The following is a 21,682-nucleotide window of genomic DNA, read 5'->3' on the forward strand; positions in this document are numbered from 1 at the left end:
GTACCCTTGCGTATCCAACAAAGGGTTTCAGTGCAATAAGAATTAAGGTGTGTCTCTCAGCTTTTACCTGCAAGCAATAATGATGTTGTCAAGCGTTTCAGGTGAGACCAGCCCAGGATTTTGGGGTGGGGAAAGACACTCTGTTATACAGCATCTTCGGTGCTTCCCTCAGAGGGAGGCAGAGACACCGTGAAGGGCTGAGTATAAGGACATCTACCGAGTGTCTATTTAAATAGACACCGTAGTTGGGGGGGGGGGAGGGGAAAAGGAACAGGCTTGTAACCATAACTCAGTTGGACTTGTATCCGAGAAGTCAGATGCCATGGATTGGCTCCCTCACCGAACGGCTGCTTTTCTGTTCCTTTTATTGGTAAGTCAGATTTTAAAACAGTATTTGTAAACTCTGTGATCAGGCCAGTTGAGTCTTCCTTGGCAGACCATTACATTCTACAGTGTCAACTACCCCCCAAAAAATCCTGTGAAATTTAGCATAAAAAAATAAAGCCGTGCTTATTTTAAACTGCACTTTTGAAGGTTCTATGTAAATAATTTAGTTTTTCATGAAATGCTGAAAAATGTTTCTTTTGATTATGACTTTCTGCAATCTGTTCAATATGTGACTTTCTATGTTTAATGCATGACTTTTCAGGTGAATGTTGTCTGTGCCTACTATTTAAGTAGTCGCAGCTATTAATAAAAATCTTATAATTATAAAAATCCTAATAACTAGACTGGATATTATTTAGTTCTATGTCTTTATTTTTTTTTAATCAATTGAGGAAATATGAAGAGCAAATCTCTTTTTCTAAACTGATTAGCAAGAGCTCTTCAGAGCTGGCCAATTCCTAGGGCTATATTTAATAGAAAAACATGAAATTTAATGCAGACCTTAGCTGAGTAAAAATGAAGACTTGGCCTATTATTTCCCATTACAAAGAATTCCTGTCTTGTAGTGCATTAGTGCCTGAGCCGCCATGTGCTGAGCAAGTGAACGCATGAGGAAAGTGTTGCTCTTCGGATTTGTTTTTCTCGCTGTAAAAGGAAAGTTGTGGTTGTAGTTGTACAATGTGTTCATCAAGGCATGGAGATTACCCAGAAAGGATTTAAAAGAATTATGGAGGACCTTCTACTCCTGCAATCTGATTTTTGTGTGGATTATTTTTACTCATCAGTGCTGCTTTTCTAAAACTAGGTAGAGGTTTAAGGCCCTGAAGATTGAAAGGAGTAGGATTTCTATTATAGCTGTGTCCTTCTGTGACTTTCATTTTACACAAGGTATTAGTAAGTGTAAATGTTTGCAAACTGCTTGTTACTGATCCCTCTAGAAATGTTATAGTCAGGGAAAAAGTATTTGTTGCTATAGAATATGAAATCCTAACACTCAATTTGAAAAGATAATCCATTAATTTTAGGTGACAGCTCTGCAGTCAGTAAAGCAGAACTAATCAACGCAGGGCAGCTGCCAAGCAAACAATGATAAAACTTGGCAAAAGCACGTTATGGTTCGAATGAGTTTCTGCTCGTTTAATGCAGCGCAGAGGTCTCTGAGATTGGTGTGTTGCACATCACATTAACACTTCTGGATTTTCGTGTAGCATTCGTGACTATTCATTTTACTTGGTTACCTGGTGATGCATACTCCTGATGTGTCGAAGTTCGGAAAAAAGTTGACTGCGGCGTATCTAGGATCTGTCCATTCCAAAGAGATTTTATTGCTTTACTTCTCTCGGCAACTCTGGAGCCATTTTCATTCTTTCAGTATATTATTATTACAATTGTGACTGATGGAAGGATATGTGTTGGGTCAGGAAAAAGGAGCTATTGTGAATACTTCCATTGTGTTTTGATGACTATCAAATATTTGAACTTTTACTACCCAGAGGAAACAATTGTTGTCCTTACTATGCCTTCCTCTGTGTCCTGTACAGCCTAATAGCATCTTTCAGCACTTTATAGAAAGCTGACGGATAAACTGTACAGATTAAATAAATTATAAATCATGTAGCCAATTTTAGTGCATTCGGAGAAACAGCCTTGGTTTTCAGCTTGATTAATCTTTCATGAAAATCACCTGCCTGAATGGTGTGTCTGGTTAGCATATTGCTAATAAGTTGTATCAAATAAAATTGCTGTGGAGTTATACATATTTTAGTACGCTACTACACTTTCAAAAAAAACCCCAAAACCCTACCAGCCCTGAAACTAATAATTTTCTATATGCATTTCACCACTGGTGGGACTGATTCTGCAACCCTTGCTCACGTGACTTCAAAGGCGTTATTCGCCTGAGTAAGGGAGTTCTGTTTGTGATACTTGCACAGACACGTTTTATGGAAATAACCTGTTTGATCAGGTATGACTCTTCTCCTGCCAGCTATCATGTGACGGCTAATAATTTTAAATTCACCGCATCTCTTATATGCGCTTTTGGCTGGCTACATTTTCCCATGTGTTATCTATGCTGCTCTTTTTTTTTTTTTTTTTTTTTTTTCCAGTGTTAGGCTATGGTTACACCTCTTACTCATAACTTGGTTGCACATAAAAATATTAAGAGGCCAAATCCTCTCCTTGAATATGCATCTGAAACCTCTGCCAGGATGCAGCCAGGAACCTGCAGGCTCCTCTGCCAATGAATTTTGTTGTAGAAATAGAAACTAAAGCAATTCTGCGTCCAGGAATTCTCACCTAAGATTAGGTTCTTAAGTCTGCAGTTTTTCATTCCTAAGTAAAAATGGGCCCTAAGCAAACGTGCGTTTGCAGCTAGAGCACTCTAAGCCATATCAGAATTCAGGTTTTATTGAAGAGATTTATTGAGGAGACTTAGCATGACGACTAATTTGAAAACCTCAAATTTTAATCATAATGGCATACGCCCTGTATTGAAACTGCTTTTCTGTTCATTTTTCTAATGGTTAAGATCAGTTACTGTATGGAAATTCATTCTGTCTGTATGACTCAGCAGAACAGAAAAAATCACAGCGAAAACTTTCCCAAAGTGGTCAGTTCTTCGAATAAACATATTTTAAAATAAATAAAACTTTGGAATATATTCTTCTGGCTGGCTTAAGTATTGTCATACTTCTGCTGAAATAGCAATGGATTCTCCATCCTTGGTGCAGTACAAAATATTGACATCAGTTGCTAACACAGGAAGCAATAGAAACGCCTGACTTCCACAGAATAAGAAAACAAAATGCCAGAAAAATCATCCTGAAAAACTTCCCCTTGAAATTGGAAGAAGCACATTCATTAGTGGCCTACAAAAATGAAAAGTATAGACAAAACCACATTGATGTTTCGATTTAAAAGTGATCAAATAGCTTCTTTTTTAAAATATCAGGTTTTGTCTTACGTTTCAACTCTGCGTCTAATTATTTCATCTGCACTTATTTATCATTTTTTAAAGAGATGCAGAATGAATAAAGGGAAGGCTTTGTTATTTCCACCCTTTACTAGTCAGAGCTTTGGCTGAGTAAGAAAGACGTAAAGTCCCAAAACGCTGACACAACCAGAGCTACCATGGAACCCTGATGACTAATACAATATGTGTGAATTCTCAGCACTCCTCCCATCCAGGCCAATAGCAATAGCACCGTTGACTTCAAAGAGAGAGGAGAAGCAGATCCAATATGAATAATGCTGGGAAGATGTTAAAGGCGTGTTCAGTCATTTAGATTTGAGTAGGTGGAGGAGGGAGGATTCCATAATTGCGTATAATATTGCTTGGCAGTCAATTAATGATTAGTTAATTCTTGTTTGTAAATTGCTTTGAAGGTGCAAAGAACTATACACATCCTATGGGCCTAATTCTGTTCCCAGTTACATCAGAATAAATCCAGAATAACTCCAGTGTGACTCTAAGGCGTCGTTTGGGACATAAGGTTCAGGCTCTGTATCATTACAATAAAAGACAAGCTTTCAGACATGCCACTGTGCAAATGACAGTCACTATAAACGCGTTTCCTGCCTGCACCTCTCCTAACCCAGAGCAGGAACAGCTTGTGCAAGGAGCTTCTAGCTTCTCCGCGGTTTCCATTTCTTCACAGTTTCTCGGAGACTAACAGGACAGCAAATTCTGATAGGCTTGCCTGCCCCGAGGTCCTCGGGATACATCCCACACATTCCTTTGGCTCCAATTACTTTAATTATTGCTAATTGCCGAATCTGTGGGAAGTACTGTACTCGGATACCAGTTTAGAAGGGAAATTTGTTCACTACCTAGAAGTGTGCTGGAGTTAGCTGCTAGGAGACAGTACTTCTCCACTGGAAATAGCACTAGATAAAAAGGGTTTGCATCGCAAAGCCTTCTAACTGCTGGTGATAGTGGAGAACTGGAAAACACTAGTTGAGGAGGCAGAGGAACCTCCATCCCTGGATCAAGTTAGATAGATGTCACTCCAGAATTGTTGATGTTTAGCTGGTGAACTAGACAACTTTGTCTGGTGTCTGCCTGCCTTCCTTCCTCTAACACCGCAGTAACTGAGAGAGACATATCAAATGCAGACAAGGAGTTCATCAGATCGGTCTTTTCAAATAATATCACAACAACTGCACTAAGGACCCTGGCTTCAAAACCATCAAGACTTCTTTCAAGATCTTCCATTAGCAACACGTAGCAGAATGCGTTTTTCCCTTGTTAGCACGGGACAAGTGTAGAAATACGGGGCCTAAACATTTAATCCCCAGGATTACTGATGAACTAGTTCCTGACATTCCTATTATTGCTGCTCAGAAATAAACATGAAACTCCAGTGTAAAATGAATATACTTCGCTACTGGAAAACTGAACTCCCTATAGGCTGAAATCAAGTGTTTTATGAATATTCATGTCCTTAGAGAGCAGCATTCTTTACAGGCATAATTCTTATTTCAGAGGCGCTCAACACATTTTTTCAGTTCGGCCTGATGAGCAGGAGAGCGATGTGGCTGGATATGAGATATTCGTTTCACTCTTAAATAACAGAATAGGCCACAGGATGCAGACAGCAGACAAGATTCACTAACACTGCACTGGGAGGTGTATACCCATACTTTTCTGGGTCAAGACAGTTGCTCGCATGCCAGAAGGGATTTCAGCCTAAGGGTGGAGACGATTTCGCTGTACTCGCCAAAGGAGGCTCTGCTCTGCCTGTGGGATCAACTGATAAGAGACAATGAATGAGTGCTATTTCTGGTGGGCTTCGTTACTCAGCTTCTCTGGCGAGGGTGTATTCTGCCCTTCTACTGTCCCATGTTTCACCAAGCTCCAAGGGGGATTATAAAAGGACAGGCCTGAGCTCCCACTGGACTGAAAAAAAAAACAAACCAGTTTAAACGGAGTCTGATATTGTCCCTTCTCTAAGATGAGTAATGGCTGCACATGAATCTGAACCCCATTCTGCAGCTGAAGATTTAAATAGTCACCAAGACATAAACTCAGATTAAAGACGTATTGATGCTTTTAGCAAAATATGAACATATTGTAACGATTTTCCTGCAGAGTATTTTTCTTAACCATTTATGTCAATAGCTTGCTCAAAGAAACAAGAAAAAAAAAAATCCTTACTCCAAAATCCTTACCCCATTAATAGTCTGATAAATTTCACGGTATATGCACTCCAAATGGGCATATCCACAGTCTAAATTCCCTCATTCAGAAGCAGATTAGGGCAGCCATTATGTGCCGAGGTCAAGGGAATGTTCTGGGGGAGATCAGATCATTGGAGACATCACTTTGTAAGTGACAGATGGTGGACCTCTTATGGCATATAGGTAAATGGGGAAAAGGAGGAAGAGAGAGGAAGGAGGGTGAAGCTGCTGTTCATTAATCTGTTGCATGTAAGAGGTTGTTTTAACAGGAAGTAAGCGGAAAAAAGTCTGTGCCCTTCTTCCAGCCTGACAGAACAATGCAATAAATTTGAAGTGAGGAAAGTCCCATGAGGTAAAGTTACCATAGAGAAAAAGCTTGTTACAGATTTTATCAAAGTATAACTGACATAAAACCCACCAGATAAAACATCAGACAAAAAGAAGCTACTGAACAGTACTGGGAAATGATAAGGAAAGTGGAAAATTAATAACTACAGCTGTTAACCACATTTGGTGAGAAAAGACAAACTCTGCAACACTTTTTGAGTCACTTGGTTATTTTATTTCTCCCAATGATGAATGAAACAACCATCCATTCCTGCAAATCCCATATTTTTCACCCTTTATCATCTGAAGAGAGCAGAGGCAGGTTCTAAACCCAAAAAAGATGTTCTGAAGAGGTAGATTCACCAAGTGAGCTTCATTTTCACACCTTACTGAGGAACAAGGTTAATTAAAGTGTGCCTTCTTTTAAGTTGTGCTAATCAAGATATTGGGGATTCTCAGTTATTTTAATTTTAATTTTAAAGTAAGTACATATTGCATCTGATCCTGCCACCTTTATTTAGTCAGGACTTTGGTTGCATAGGTGGACCTCAAATCAAAGCCCACTGCACTCTAGGGAAATCTGCCTCATGACTGCAGTTGGCTTCCCATCTTACATTGAATCTCTACAACCTCAGGGGGAAGTTTCAAGAAAACATTTTTGTTCTTTTTGGTTAAACCACATAGTTAAGTACTCCAGATCTACTGTGGTCTTCCTAAATCAGAAAAAAAAAAAAAAAAAAAAAAAAAGAATAAAGAACAAATTCTCTAGAATAAATAAATACTCCTTTCCTAGTTTCCTCAGCTTACTTTTTAATACCAACCCTTGCAACCAAGTCTCTCTTCAGCTATGGTGTTGCAACCTAAATATCTCTGTGAAAGTTGTATTTTGATGTAGGTATAACTTGAAATTTGCTATGGCACATCCATTCAAATTCAAAGTTCTGCCTTGAAAGACCGAATTAATTTTTAAGGTGTTAACTGTCAAGGAATGCAAGTGATGGATATAGAAAAAAAAATAAATGAATTGCACAAGGTAATTTATGGAAATCCTGTAGCTAGATAGATTATTGCAATAGACTTGAGAAAAAGTACTGTTCCAGTCCTGCAGTATAGCCATGTATGGCAGTTGGGTTTTGCTATCGCATTTTGTCCTGCATTTTATATGCCAATCTTCTTATTGTTCTTGCAGGTACTCTTGGATTTCAGCACAGGATTTCATGTAGAGGTAATATATATTTCTTTAGAAACTGATTTTGCAAACAAAATTCAACCAATGCGAGAATGAAATGGAAAATACTGAACTAAGACATTTATGAACTTGAAGATTGAAAACATATTTAAATATTACACAGTTGCAGGTAATAACCTGCTCATCCTCTCAAGAGAAGTTCTCTTGAACCTAAATAAGTATCTCATACACAGGAATAATTTTAAAGTATACATGTACAGTCTTAGAGTTTGGGACTCACATACATATAAAAAAGCATATGATCTATAAAAATCCCTTTTCTTGTTGGAAATTATAAATGTCTATTAATTTAAAATGGGTTGAGGTTACTGCTCATACGATACTGGAACTCTCTGTCAAAGGTAAAAGAATGGGATGAAAATGGAATGGCAAGATGGAAAACCTTCAGAAGACAAAAACGTGAATGGATCAAATTTGCTGCAGCTTGTAGAGAAGGGGAAGATAATTCTAAGAGGAATCCTATTGCCAAAGTAAGTAGAAACAAAAAAAAATGTTCACTGACAAATAATTTTTTCTAAAGACAGGCTGCAAAAGCAGAGAGATTTAAAAGTATATTTGCTTAGAGTAGTCAAAGCAAGGAAAGAAAGATGATGCAATATTTCCATCTCTGCTGAGACAGCCTCATAAAGTGAACCCGTGTGGCTGCTGAGAAATGACCAAAGGCTGCCTAGAACATTGCCATCAGTCTGCTTCCTGGACAGCTTCAACCATAGTCTCTTTGTGTGCAGCATTTGTGCACTACATCGCCATATTTTTCTTTTCTCTCTCACCCTGAGAAACCCCTGAGCAGAAGTTCAAGGATAGTGCACGACTCCTGTGGGCAGTAGAGCAAAGAAGATGTCTTCCTATCCTTCTCCTATCCTCCCCTTACTGAGGTCCAGCCATAGTGTGACACTCTTGGAAGTTTCTCTCTCCACTTCCCTGCCAGAGGATTTAAGAGAAATAGAAAACTTGTCCAGCAATTAAGGAGAGATGAATCTCTAAGCTGACTGTTTTGTAGAAGAGCCTTCCGTTGCTTCTGTCAATTGAACTTTGTGATATGTGGTTGAGAAAATGAAATTATACAGATTTTTTTTCAGGAACTAATAATAGGAAAACAAGCCCTTCAGGTGTCCTCAGTAAACTGGCATAAATTATTATCATCTATTATTGTAGATCCGATCAGATTGTGAAGAAAAACATCCAATCACATACAGCATCTCTGGAGTTGGAATTGATCGTGCCCCTTATGGAATATTTGTTGTTAACCCAAGAACGGGAGAAATTAATATAACATCGATAGTGGATAGGGAAGTAACCCCAGTATTTGTTGTAAGTACTCCCCTTTTTCTTTGACCTTTATAATGATGGATCCAGGGTGGGGCAGGGAGAGCAAAAGGAGACAAATTCCTTTATTTCAGATTGTTACTTTGCTTACCTCACTTTTGGTTTTAAAACGAGTAAATCTCTCTATCTAGATACATTGCTTTGCTAAACACTCAGTGACGGGTGTAGATTTGGAACCACCTCTTGAACTTCGAGTCAAAGTTCTGGATATAAATGATAACCCTCCTGTATTTACACAAACTGTATTTACAGGATCTGTGGAAGAAAGCAGTATGGACAGTAAGTAACTATGTTATGCCTATTACAGTACAGTAAACGAAGCTCACAGAATACAGTTAATATAAAACTAGGGTGCTCGTTCTACCTTTTCTTAGGCAGTGACAGATATTGGCCAGGGCTACTGCAGAGGAAGGAGTGGCAGATGGTTCTCCAAGTGCTATTCGAGCCAGGGCCCAAGCTCACTGCCTAAAATTAAGCAGTGATTCTTCCTTCCCCCTTTCCTCCCACACATGAACGCTGAATTTCCCAGTTTCCAATCATAACTTCATGCAAATTATTTCAGAAATGAAAATTTAAAATAAATCAGTTCATGCCTTCTCATTAAAAAAATTAACATTGCACTTAACACTTATTTCCTTTGGGGGTATATAAAATATGTTTTCTCCCATTTTTTCTATTTCAAATATTTGTATTTGTAGCCTGAGTATCACAGTTGCAGTAGAATATAAACCCTTACTTAAACCACTAAAATGGTTCTTTTTACCAAATGTACAGCAATCCACATTAGATATGCAAATAGCACTGATGCAATGGTGCCTAACACTCATTTTCTACTTTCTAGAAATTCTCATTTAAAACTGTGCAGATTTCTTACAGGAATATCTACAAGCTCAGTACTTAATGTTTTTATATAATCCCTATGGTGACTTAAAGATCAGTGAAAATCTGCGTTACTCTATCTGACCTTAATTTTAGATGCATTTTAAAGTCATCAACCTTCAGTCAGAATCAGTACTAGAAAATTAAACTTTTGTTTTTCTTTGTAAATGTCAATGAATAGATAGCATTCTATCATTTTTACGCACCAAGATTTAGCATTGTCTTGATGAGTTGTTTGCAGGAACAAACCAGGTTTTTTTATTTGTCTTTTTCATCATTATTTTTTATTTTTAGACACACTGGTGATGACAATAATTGCAACAGATGCAGATGAACCGAAGCAGTTGAATTCTAAAATTGCCTTCAAGATAGAGAGTCAAGAACCTTCAGGTCCACCCATGTTCATTATGAACAGAGATACTGGAGAACTCCATATTGCAAATTATCTTGACAGAGAGGTAACATTTCCCTTTCCAAAGTTAAGTAACATGATATTGTGGTGTATATGTGTTGGGAGGGGGGGAACGGAGGGAGGGAGAGAGGGAGAGAAAGGTTGTGGCTTTTACAAAAATTAGAGGAGCAATGCATTTTCTTCTATATGTTACAATGAAATGTCTAAGGCAAATTCCTGCATTAGGAAATAGTAGCAAGACAAGAGTGTTTATAACAATTAAGATGTACAGGTGGTCCTTTTAACACACTTATTTCTCTTTCTGTGACAGCAACATAGTAGCTACACTCTTGTTGTGAAGGCGTCAGACCGGAATGGAGCTGCAGATGGAATGTCATCCCTTTGTAGCTGTAACATTAAAGTTATTGATGTCAATGACAACTTCCCAACTCTTGCTCAAAGCTCTGTAAGTTTTTAATACCAAAAGCAACATCACTGTTTTAAAACCCTGTTCAAAAACCCTACTAACCCGTAGAGTGCTTTCACATTTGAATACTCCGCTGGATTAACAGGGTTGTTTCCCTCAAGCGTGCTCAAAATCCAATCCACTGCTTGCATAACAATTCTGATAACATGCACACAGAGTATTTTTGTATTCAGAGAAGTCAATCCTGACACTGAATTCTCTGTATTCAGAGAAATCCAGCCATTCAGGTGTCCAGACCCATGCAATACAGGCAGATTGCATAGATTAACCCAGTCTTTGTATGATCTTCTCTTATAGAAAACACAAATCCATTTCCTCTAAGTTGCCTCTGCAAACGCTTGAGGTGACACAGCCTTCAGATCTGCAACTAGAACCCGAGGGTGGTGAGACACCAGAGCAGGTTGCCCAGAGAAGCTGTGGATGCCCCATCCCTGAAGGTGTTCAAGGCCAGGCTGGATGGGGCTTTGAGCAACCTGGTCCAGTGGAAGGCGTCCCCGCCCAGGGCAGGGGTCTTGGAACTAGATGATCTTTAAGATCCCTTCCAACTCTAACCATTCTATGATTCTATGATGGCCACAATTTACCCAGAACACATGATTTTTTTTGAATTGGCATGGACTCTGGGCAGGACATCCTTCAAAAGAATCTCTGCAGTCAGCTTACATTGTAAATTTTAGTGTTTGCTAATAGGTATTTATCTGTCATTCCAGTTTTCAGCAAGTATTTCAGAAAATTCACTCAGTTCAGAACTGCTACGAATACAAGCTCTGGACGCTGATGAAGAGTTTACAGACAATTGGTTAGCAGAGTTTTTCTTTATATCCGGTAATGAAGATAACTGTTTTGAAATTGTTACAGATCGAGCTACAAATCAAGGAATCCTTAGAGTAATTAAGGTATGAATAAATATTGTGATTAAACTGTTGAAATAATAACCTTAAAATAGTTTTAATTAATTGTTAACAAAATTAAACAAGCAGTAAAAACACTGTCACTCAACCATTCAAAATAGAAAATATTTAAATAAAATTAAAGGAACTTTTATTTATTCTCTGGTTCTCTCTGGTTTATCTTTTAGGAACTGAATTATGAATATATCCAAACTCATTCACTGATTATTGGCGTCAGAAACGTAGCTGCCTTCCACCACTCTGTTGCACATGACTTCCGAATTTCTGGAACACCCCTCACAATAGAAGTAAAAAATGTGATTGAGCCGCCCAGATTTCAACCATCTTCAGTTGTGTTTTCTGTATCAGAAAGCACAAGAGCAAATTATGTTGTGGGAACATACACAGCCTTTGATGAGGACACAGGAACTATTGCATCAAACGTTGTGTAAGCTCTGCTCTGCTTAACTCCCTGTATGGAATAATTCTTTTAATTGAGATTTCAATGGGATGAGGAATAGGTATTTTAAAGGGTGCTTTAAAAAACAACTTAAAAAATGTAAATAGATTAGCAATAGAATAATAACAAGAGAATAGTATATTCTTCAGCCCGTTTTTATGCTATGATTGCTTTTGTTTCCTGAGCTTCTTTCCTTAGATTTGTGCACAAGACAAAGAAAATATAATTTTTAATATCAGGCTGTAAATTAAGTAAATCAGAACAGATTTTTTTTCTAACCCAAACTAAGAATATTTTATCTTGAAATGTTTACTACAAATAGGGAATTTGTTAGCATCTCTAAAAAAGCAAGCAGAAAAAACCCACAACTGGCAATATTATACCATCAGAATAGAAGAGGTCACTACGACTCATTCAATAGTAAAAAATAAAAAATAAATTGACATTTATTTCTGCTGAAATTAATGATGATTAATGGAACCATAATCTCCTTTTTAATATGTGCAGAAATAAATACATCCAATTTACAAAGGTTTGAAAAGTTTTCATAAAACAGAGAAATATGTTAGCAAATACAACTGTAGAATGTTAGAAGAAGAGCTGTGGATTTAACTACTGATATCAACAAGGGTTCTAGTAATGGTTTAATTGGGCCAGGAAGATTTTACTTTTAGCCTGTGATACACTTTCAAAATATAATGGATTTCTACGCATTTACTTTATTCCTAATTGTTTTTCCGGTCTGTATCTTTTGAAGTCTCCAGGGATTTTGCTTGAGCAGGTTGAAATGCAATAGGACCTACTGCGGCCTAAAGAAAAATACTGCAAAGTGACAAATATTATTTGCAAAATGGATATGTAATACATATATTCATAACATAATGCTGAGTATTTTTACTTCACCAAATACAGATATAGTATAGGACGTGATCCAGGTGCCTGGTTCAGAATCAATCCAAACACCGGTGAAATCACACTGAACAAAGTTATCAACCGGGAATCAATCTATATAACCAATGGGCAGTACAAAGCAGAGGTTCTGGCCATCACCAGAGGTAAGATGAGAGACTAAGTTTTCCGAAACAAAACTCTGTCCCAGCTTTCTCTCCTTTTTTTTTTTTTTTTCCTTGTTTCTAGTTTTCCCACCGGAACTGCACTATCTATAGTACCAATATTCCCTCCTGACCACAAATATCTTCTTCTTACAGGGGTTCCTCGATATACTGCTACTGGCACCATTGTGCTTTCAATACAAGACATGAATTACAATTGCCCAACTATTACTACTGAATTAAGGAAAGTATGTATGCATTCCCCATCAGTGATTATCACAGCCAAGGGTATGGATGGTGATTCGTATGCTTTCCCCTTTACATTCAGCATACACGGTGAACCTCAAACCACATGGATTATCAGATCAATAAATGGTAAATTAGCCTACATTTTATAACAGAATAAACCATAGTAATAAGCTCTTATCTAAGATAACAGATTAGGATAACCTTTTAATAACAAACAAAGCAGTTGTTAGAATCTATTCTAATCTCACTTAAATGTGATTTTATGCTCATATGAATCAAAGAAGTTGCTCTGGATTTACATAATATGTAAATAATATTAGAATTAGAATCAGAATTCTTACATTTTTTATCAAAAATAAATCAGCAAAACTGTACTGTACTTGAGTGTAGCTATGATAAGCACTTCTATTGGTCTAAACCTAATGAGGTAATTCAAAAGCAGTAGTGTGATACATTTTATTTTTATATTACCTAAAAAGTTCTAAGCATATTACAAAACTCCCAAATTTATTTAGTAGAGCATAAAGTTATTAGTTGGCAGAGCTTTACTTTTATGAGATTCATATTAAAATGGCAAATAAAGATGACAGTTTTTACAATTTATTGTACGAATTGTATTTACTTGTATTTCTAAGAAAAACATTTTAGTCAGTGCCCAGTGGAGCTTTTCCGGTTTCCTTCAATAGGACACAACAAACCAATGAATTAATCAAATATCATACATTCCTAAATGACAGAGTTTAAATAACTTACTGTATGCATAGAAGACTATCTTAAATGGTAAATATCACAGTTACAACTATTCTTGTGTCTCCTATCTGTCCTAAACAGATGCAAACGTGTTACTTTAACTATTTTAAAACTACGGAAAAAACTTTTGATAAACACATGTCAATTCCTTGTGATAGAATAAAAAACCTAGTAGAACTTGCAGTTTTTATGTTCACCATTGTGTGAATAAAAATCAGGAAAAGCAGTAGTAGATATTAAAAAGTGTATTTGCCCCTTTTATATTTCTCGGGTTAAGAAGTGATGACTAGATTGATCTGGCTCAGGTTTTCCAAAAGAAAGAACTAGCATAGCTGAATATCATAAGTTTCAGCTTTGAATAAGTACTGTAGACACATAAGTAACTGAAGATCTTAGAATGGGAAAACCTAGTCTTCGTTCTGTTCTATGAACATTATTCACAAAAATTATAGATTTGTACAGTATTTATAGTCAATGCACTTTAACCTAAATATTTTTTCTCTTTTTTTTTCCCCCAAAGCTTCCTCTGCAGAACTAGTGAGTCAGAACATTGACTTTTACATTTATAGGATCTATGTCAGTGTAAGAGATAGCCAAGGCCGATACTGCCCCAAACCACATATAATTCCTGTGCAAGCTTGTCAATGTGATAGTCGCAATTACTGCACCAGCGGGGCCACGAAAATAATTATCATCGGTGATGGTGGCAGTGGTGGTGATGGTGGCGATGGTGGTGAAGAAGAAAAAGGTGATGGACAAGAAGGTAGTGATAATGGTGGGCCTAGACCTGGAGACCGAGAACCTGAGGACTACACAGATGGGCAAGTTTACACGAGTGGATACAGTGATGGTGGTGACGGATATGCTCCAGTCACTGATTATGAATATGGAAATGGAGGCAGAAACACCCTATCTTCTACCACACTTAGCGGCGCTGCCATTGGCCTGATGTTTCTCGGTGGATTAATATTTGTTCGTAAGTGTAAAATTAAGAAAACAATTCTATTAATTTTCTAATGGTATTTTTTTAGTTCTTCTACAATAAGGTGACTTTCCTGGTTGGTTGTTAACCTGTTGACTCCCATGAGCCATTTGACAGAGAAAAAATTGTCTTTTAATTTATAATAATTTCTATATATTTTATATTCTACATATTTAATTCAGAAATAACTATTTCCTGCCTAAGACTTAGGGTTTTTATTTTCCTAAGGTGTTATCCTATTCTCAGACAAGCGGGCAAAAATGTTTAGTAGAAAATTCAGAAAATTTTGGGCAAGAGCTGTCACTTACACTTTGCAATTCGTACTTCTGTTATGGTACTAAAAGAAATGGACAAGTATCAGCTCCAAGTTGGGTATGAAAAGATGCAAACAGCAAACTCCCTTTGAACTCAAAGCCAAATTTCGGTAGTAGAACGGTAAATGTAATCATCTTAAATTTTCAACCTTCTGGTTATTGCTGCCAATCATTACATCCATTAAAAACAAGTTGCATTTGCGATAACAGGATCAAAACAGGCCATTCATTCATATGACCTAGTATTTTTGAAGAAAGACGAGTTTCAGGGATAAGAATGATTCGAGTCAGACTTTATGCAAGCAATTACTTCTCAGACTACTACAATCGGATATGATCATCTTTCTTTCATGGCCTGGGCAGCAAGCAATCCACATCTAAAATTTCCCAATGCAGAAATACTGCCTACAAAACCAGAGGAAACGGATTTTTTCCCCTCATTTTTTGGGGAGGGGGGTTTGTTTGGGTTTTTGATCTTTGATTAGTACAAATCAACAAACACAAAATTTTGAAGATGCAAAAGGCTGGGTTTTTTTGTAGTTCCCAGGGGGTTAATGTTACAGCGCAGACTCTTTTCCTGCCTTTGGAAATCTCTTCTAGTTGTGGCCTGGAGTAAACATGTCCTTAGTCATGCTGTGTGAGGTACCACTTTGGGCACTGTGTAGCTCTTTTCCCTTTTCTCTTCAGTTCACTTTGACGTTAAACCGAGAGTTTTAGATGCTCTGCTTAGTCTGGTGTAGGCAACTGTCTCCCTGCACTCGCTAGGTCACAAGGTTACTAACTTCGCCATCTTGGTTAAGGATGTAAAACCAGCCAGAAGTAATATTGCGGTGTCTTTCCAAAACGAGAAAAGTTTTCAATGTCGGCTTTTAAAGCATCCAGCAATTTCTAACACAGTTCTTGAAACAACTAAGCCTAATACGGCACACCTGACTCACTCTATGTAATCATTTGTTAGAACTGGGGTTTGGGGTTTGCCTCTATTGTGTTTTTTTTTTTTTTCAAATCAAGCATTTTGTATATGTGATGTGAAAAACTCAACTGGAGCCTTAGCCAAAGATCACTGTAGCCAGATGGATATCTCTCCACTGATTCTCATGTGTCTATTATTACTATAGTGTATTTCTTTTCAATTACAATATCTGAAGAGACAAATGTATGCTTATATATCAGTAATGAATATCACTGAATGCTATACTTAGCAAGACTGGTTCTGTTTGTTTAATTTTCATATGTATGCAATTTATATTCATTCAGCTGGGATAGATCAAAGTCTGTTCCCAGGTGTATAGACATAAATTTGGAGTTACAGCCCTACTCCACCCCCGCTTTGCTCTGTTAAAACTAAAAGTACAAATTATTCTGAATTCCCAAACACACACATTTCCAAAAGCAGCTCATGATTCTGAAAGCCAGACTTTCAGGCTGCTTGGTTTGAAACATTTTAAGACATGTTTTCAAAAGTTCTTGAGCACCTGCCCTCTGGGAAAACCAGCTATTCCTGTGAGGAAGAGATGTCCTAAATCCCTGTTTCCTGTTTCTTTCCTGTTAAGTGATTCCAATTTTGATGTCAATGAGTGACTGTTGTGGCTGTGGACCTGGCGCTGCAGCTGGAGTTGGAACTGGATTTGAACCTGTACCTGAATGCACAGAAGGGGCAATTCATCCATGGGGAATAGAAGGTGCCCAGCCTGAAGACAGGGTCAGTACATCCCATGTTTCTAAAAGCCACAGTAGCTCATATTTACAGAAAAGACTGCATTTGACTGGAAGCATGAAAGCGATCGTAGAACTGTGTCATCTTCTAAAAGAAGCCTGGCACTGTCAACAATTACCAGGCAGATATGAAAGGTGATTGATTGTTAATTAACACTTGCAGATGGCGTTTGTGTGTTTTAGGTTGTGTACAGTTAGCTTGGCCCTAAAGTTTGGTGTTACTATCCCTTCAGCTGAAACACAATAACTAGCAAGATTTTTCAGTGCGAAGTAGGACAAGGTAACACAAACTTTCTTCGCTTATCACCCATTATGTTGACAATGAAAAAAGCTTGAATGGAGGTTGGTTTTTTTTTTGATAGGGATGGTAATTAATAGCTATTGTTAACAGTTTAGACTGCTAATTCCTTAACATGATTCACAAAGTCTTGGTCTTCATATGGCAATTTCAATGTCATCATTCAAGGAGTCAAAATGTTGTTTTCTAGGATGTCTCACACATTCTTGCTCCAACGACAGCTGCAGGAGGTGATTTTGGTGAACCCTCTGGTAAGCGGATCCTAAAATTTTCTATGTGCACTGTCATAAAGCAATCTTTCAGACTTTCATGTCTTCTGATTCAAAAAGCACTTCGGTTTCACAGGTATAACCCAACCCTTCCAATCTTACATCTGCAGATAGTGAAACCGATGCTATTAGGACTTCCAGTGTGAATAAAGGATCTGAGGTTTGAGCTTTTGAGCAGATTCATTTCTGCAAAGTACATTTATTTTGAAATATCTGCCAAGGCTTCCAAATCTTAGGCAATTTTTCTTTATTATTCTCAGCTAGTGACAACAGTTTTAATAGAAATCAATATTGAGGGCAGAATGAGGAAATTTACTTTCATAACTCAGTGGTGAAAGGTTCAGTCCTACCCAGTTTCCCGGCTCTGCTTCCCACAAGGGAGAGTAGGACCCATCAAGTAGTCAGTTAATTACTGACCACTTGTGCACTAGCATAGACAGAAAGCTGGTACATAGCACAATAAATTTATGCTTCTGAGATAAGTTTCTCCCAGGAATTCGATGGCCATAGAGAGCAAGTCAAGCTGTGCAGTGTCACCTTCTCTTTTTCCCCATTCCTCACTTCACGACAGGAAGGAAGGATGCTGGCACAGATCTATTTGCACTAGCTTTTGACAGGAAGAAATGTCATTCTGCAAGACAACTTCTTTCATGACTACTGATTATTCAAAAATGTTCTTATCCTTAAGGTAAAATCAAAAGAGAACATTTTGGGGCACATACGTGAATTCAGTCTTCATTCTCAGGGAAGTTCTGCTGCCATGACAATTGAAGAGTTTAAGACTAACCTATGTGATTTACTTTATTTCCACGGTTCAGGACCATTGTGGTGAAAGCCCTTGGTTCAAATTCTATAAACGGAGGCTAATGAGATTAAATGAAAAGAACAATATAATTTAGCCTATGTTTCTTAATGTAATCATAGTTAAGACTACTGTATGCAACTGGTTTATTATATTACATGCTGGTATTTAAGACCCCTCATATCTTGTTATCATATATGAAAAAATCTGGAGAAGATAAAATCCTGTAAGTATGACTTTATAATTTATTGTAAAGGTCACTTTCATTCTCCATTATGAACACTCCCATATCCCCCCTAATAATCTAACAACTAGAAAATGTGAAAGCAGTTACAAAGCTATTTCTTTTAGAAATGAATTTAAGGCAAAACAATTTTAACCCTCATGTGATCATACATACACATTTATGTTTTTGCATAAATATGCATAAGCATTATCTCATTTTTGAATGCAAATCCTGTGACAGCATTTATGTACACCAGACAGAGGAATATCTCCAGTCAATTATACAAGTAGATCACTGATTTTCAAAAGCACATAAGCACATGCTGCCTGGCCTCAGGAATAAAATCAAGGTCTTAGGTGTCTGCTAATATGCATTTAATTTTTATTGCAGTTTCAATGTTTGGCACCTGTGCGTGGATCTGTGACTGAAATTAGTCTGAAATATGATTAGAAACTTAGTACTGTCATTGTACTAGTTGTAAAAACCACTGGCAAATTCTATGTAAATTTTCACAAAACACAGGAAGAATAACTTTTTCTGTTTTCAGACATATATACAAACACATATGGAGGAGGAGGAGTAGTAGCTTCTGGTGTTGAAGAAACTACAGGCGTTGGCTATGGCACTGGTACTGGTTACGGAACAGCTGGAGGAATTTCTGGAACAGGGGAAGTAAAAGGGTCAGTTGGAGGAACAATAAAAGAGTATCGAGAAGGAGGAGTGAACATGGCCTTCCTAGACAACTACTTCTCTGAGGTAACCACCTGATCTTCTTTGCATTATATCTGTGAGCCTACTGTTAGACTCTCCTCCCCAGATTACATGGTGGAAATCCCAAATAACTCCACTGAAATTGAAACTTCCGTAAGATAAGACTGGTGTGAGAGTAAAGCTGACCGTATCAGTAGGAAAAACTACGACACTAGTAGTACTGCTTTTGAGCCGCTGCCATCGTCGATTTGATTGCTCAATAGCCTGTGTGTAAAACTGATGGACACACCACAGATATGGGTAGCAAGCAATTAAATTATTTCAGTTTCATAACTGACCACCAAATTTATATACTTCCACCTTTTTCAGTGTATAAATAGATAATAACTTTGTGAAATTGTTCACACCTACTTCCTGTACAGCTTGTTTAAGTAAGTGACTTTAACCCTTTAAGAACTGTGAACACCAGTTCACTTTCTTCCTTATTTTTATTGCTATTTCTATTCCCTAAAAGACTTGTGAACTACGAGAGATACAAATACGCAGTTTTGTAATTGGCAATATATTAATTAGCCTTTACATATGGGATTAAAAAATGCTATGGAGTTTACATGATTCATGGATTAATGGGATATATTTTCATAATTAGCATGAACTGTGAGGCATAAATACTATAACTGCATATGTCACCAAAATATCAATTAATATATAAGGATTGTTGTATTCTGAAGTCTAAACAAGACTCATTGGAGGAGAGGACAGAGCAGTCCTGAAGTCCTGAGCATGGACTTCTCCCGAACTGCAATCTCCCTGCATGGGCTGGGAGCACCGCAAATCAATTGTCTGCCAGCCACAGGCCTCCACAGAGTACTCTCCTACTGACCATCTGTCTCCAAACCCTCTGCCTCTTCTTCCTGGGCCTCCCCTTCCGTCCTTCCCTGCTTCTTCCAACTTCACCCCACACTCACTTTAAATTCTCCTCTTTACTGCCCGATCCCTCCGCACTGGGCACCCCACCACCCCCAACTCCATCTCAAATCAGTGATCTCCATCCTGCTCAAAATGGATTCCCCTCTGGGCTCAATAAGCCTTCCCCATGGTGGCCAAGCCTCCCTCCCGTCCCTTCTGTCCTGGCCTCCCCACCGGTCCCCTTGCCATCCTGCTTCACTCTTCCTACTGCTTTGTTCAGATATTGCTGCCCAAAGGGTACATTTGTTCCCCAATCACTTTCGCTCTCTCCCTTCACCCCACAGTCAGACCCACTGACAACAGACCAAATTTGAGATGCTAAGTGTTGGCAGAAACAAAAATAAAACATCAGTAACGTTTGAATAAAACTTATTTCAAGGTTACAAAAATTTTGACGATATAATTTGTCCTGCTGATGTCCTGTTTTTCAAGTCAGCTGGGTCTTACTGTGATTAGGGAAAACTTACTGTTGTTTGAGTCTTCATGGTTAAAAACCCGATGAAAAGTCACTCTGTTCTTCCTTTCTTTTCTCTTTTGTGTGTGTTTTTGCAAACTACAGAAAGCATTTGTGTATGCAGATGAAGATGAAGGTCGGCCAGCAAATGACTGCCTATTAATATATGATCATGAAGGAGTCGGTACTCCTGTTGGCTCTGTGGGTTGCTGCAGCTTTATTGGAGAAGATATAGATGAAACGTATTTGGATACATTAGGACCAAAATTTAAGACCCTGGCAGAGATCTGCCTGGGCAAAGAGATCGAACCTTTCCCTGATGTCAACCCAACCTGGCCATGCGTTAACATCCCCTTTCCCAACCCTGAAAGTGATCTAAACCTCCCGCCACCTGGAACCACCATCGTTGTCAACGGATGTGCACCTATGCCTCCCCCAGTTGGCACCACAACGGTTGTTACTGAAAACACCTACACATCTGGGTCAACTATACAGCCCCCAAGGCCGATGCCAGATCCTTTGCTCCATGGCAACATGACGGTGACTGAGACCTACACCTCTGGCTCCCCCTCTCTTTGCGTTGACCCTCTGCGTGCATCCAACGTTGTTGTAACAGAAAGGGTTGTCGGTCCTGCATCTGCCTCTGATTTGCGCGGCATGCTAGATATCCCCGATCTCACAGATGGGTCCAATGTTATCGTCACAGAAAGATTAATCGCGCCTAACTCCCGGCTCCCGACCTCTTTGAGCATTCCCGATTTGGTAGACGGGTCGAATGTGGTGGTGACAGAAAGGGTTTTCAGGCCTGCCTCCGGCATGCCGGGCAGCTTAATAAATATTCCCTCAGAGTTATCGAATGCCCACAACGTGGTGGTCACCGAGAGGGTAGTGTCAGGGTCTGGGATGGGCACCCTGGGGGGGACAAGCCTAGGGGGAACAAATCTGGGAGGCCTGAGCAGCACAGGTCAGATGCTCAGCGCTGACTGTCACCTTGGCCAGGCAATGGGCACAGCATCCCCCGGCACCTCCCGGAGGAGAGTGACAAAGTACAGCACCGTGCAGTACTCCAATCAGTAAGGCCTCTGCCGGCACCCCTTCCTGCCGAAATTGCCATCTGCACCAACACTCATTAGCTGCCACCCACCAAGAATATTGTTATTATTTATAACTAGGAAATAGCGCTAAAGTTTCAGGGATTCCTACGTGTGTGAGGATCTCCGAAGGGTGCCCCGTTTCAAGGTCAAATGCAGGACTTTGTCAGTGAAGGGAAAGTTGAAATTAGCTTTAAATTTATTTCTTTCTCTCCACCTAGC

At 38.5% G+C, this 21,682-nt stretch overlaps 1 protein-coding gene across 1 annotated transcript; it reads left to right on the forward strand.

Annotated features, from left to right (window-relative positions):
• Positions 1-322: 322 nt before the first annotated feature.
• Positions 323-21,446, forward strand: LOC309668785 (desmoglein-4-like; the record flags this gene model as incomplete). The annotated part of the gene is made up of 16 exons (XM_082479281.1): positions 323-370; positions 7,085-7,120; positions 7,486-7,614; positions 8,300-8,455; positions 8,602-8,749; positions 9,644-9,807; positions 10,072-10,206; positions 10,938-11,123; positions 11,306-11,565; positions 12,490-12,632; positions 12,786-13,004; positions 14,149-14,604; positions 16,478-16,626; positions 17,129-17,189; positions 18,783-18,991; positions 20,475-21,446. The coding sequence occupies 16 exons, from the start codon at positions 323-325 to the stop codon at positions 21,444-21,446; spliced, it is 3,471 nt and encodes a 1,156-aa protein (XP_082335407.1).
• Between the last annotated feature and the right edge of the window lie 236 nt (positions 21,447-21,682).

This window comes from Vanellus vanellus, assembly GCF_965231255.1.
Source record: "Vanellus vanellus genome assembly, chromosome: 2".
Lineage (NCBI taxonomy): Eukaryota > Metazoa > Chordata > Aves > Charadriiformes > Charadriidae > Vanellus > Vanellus vanellus.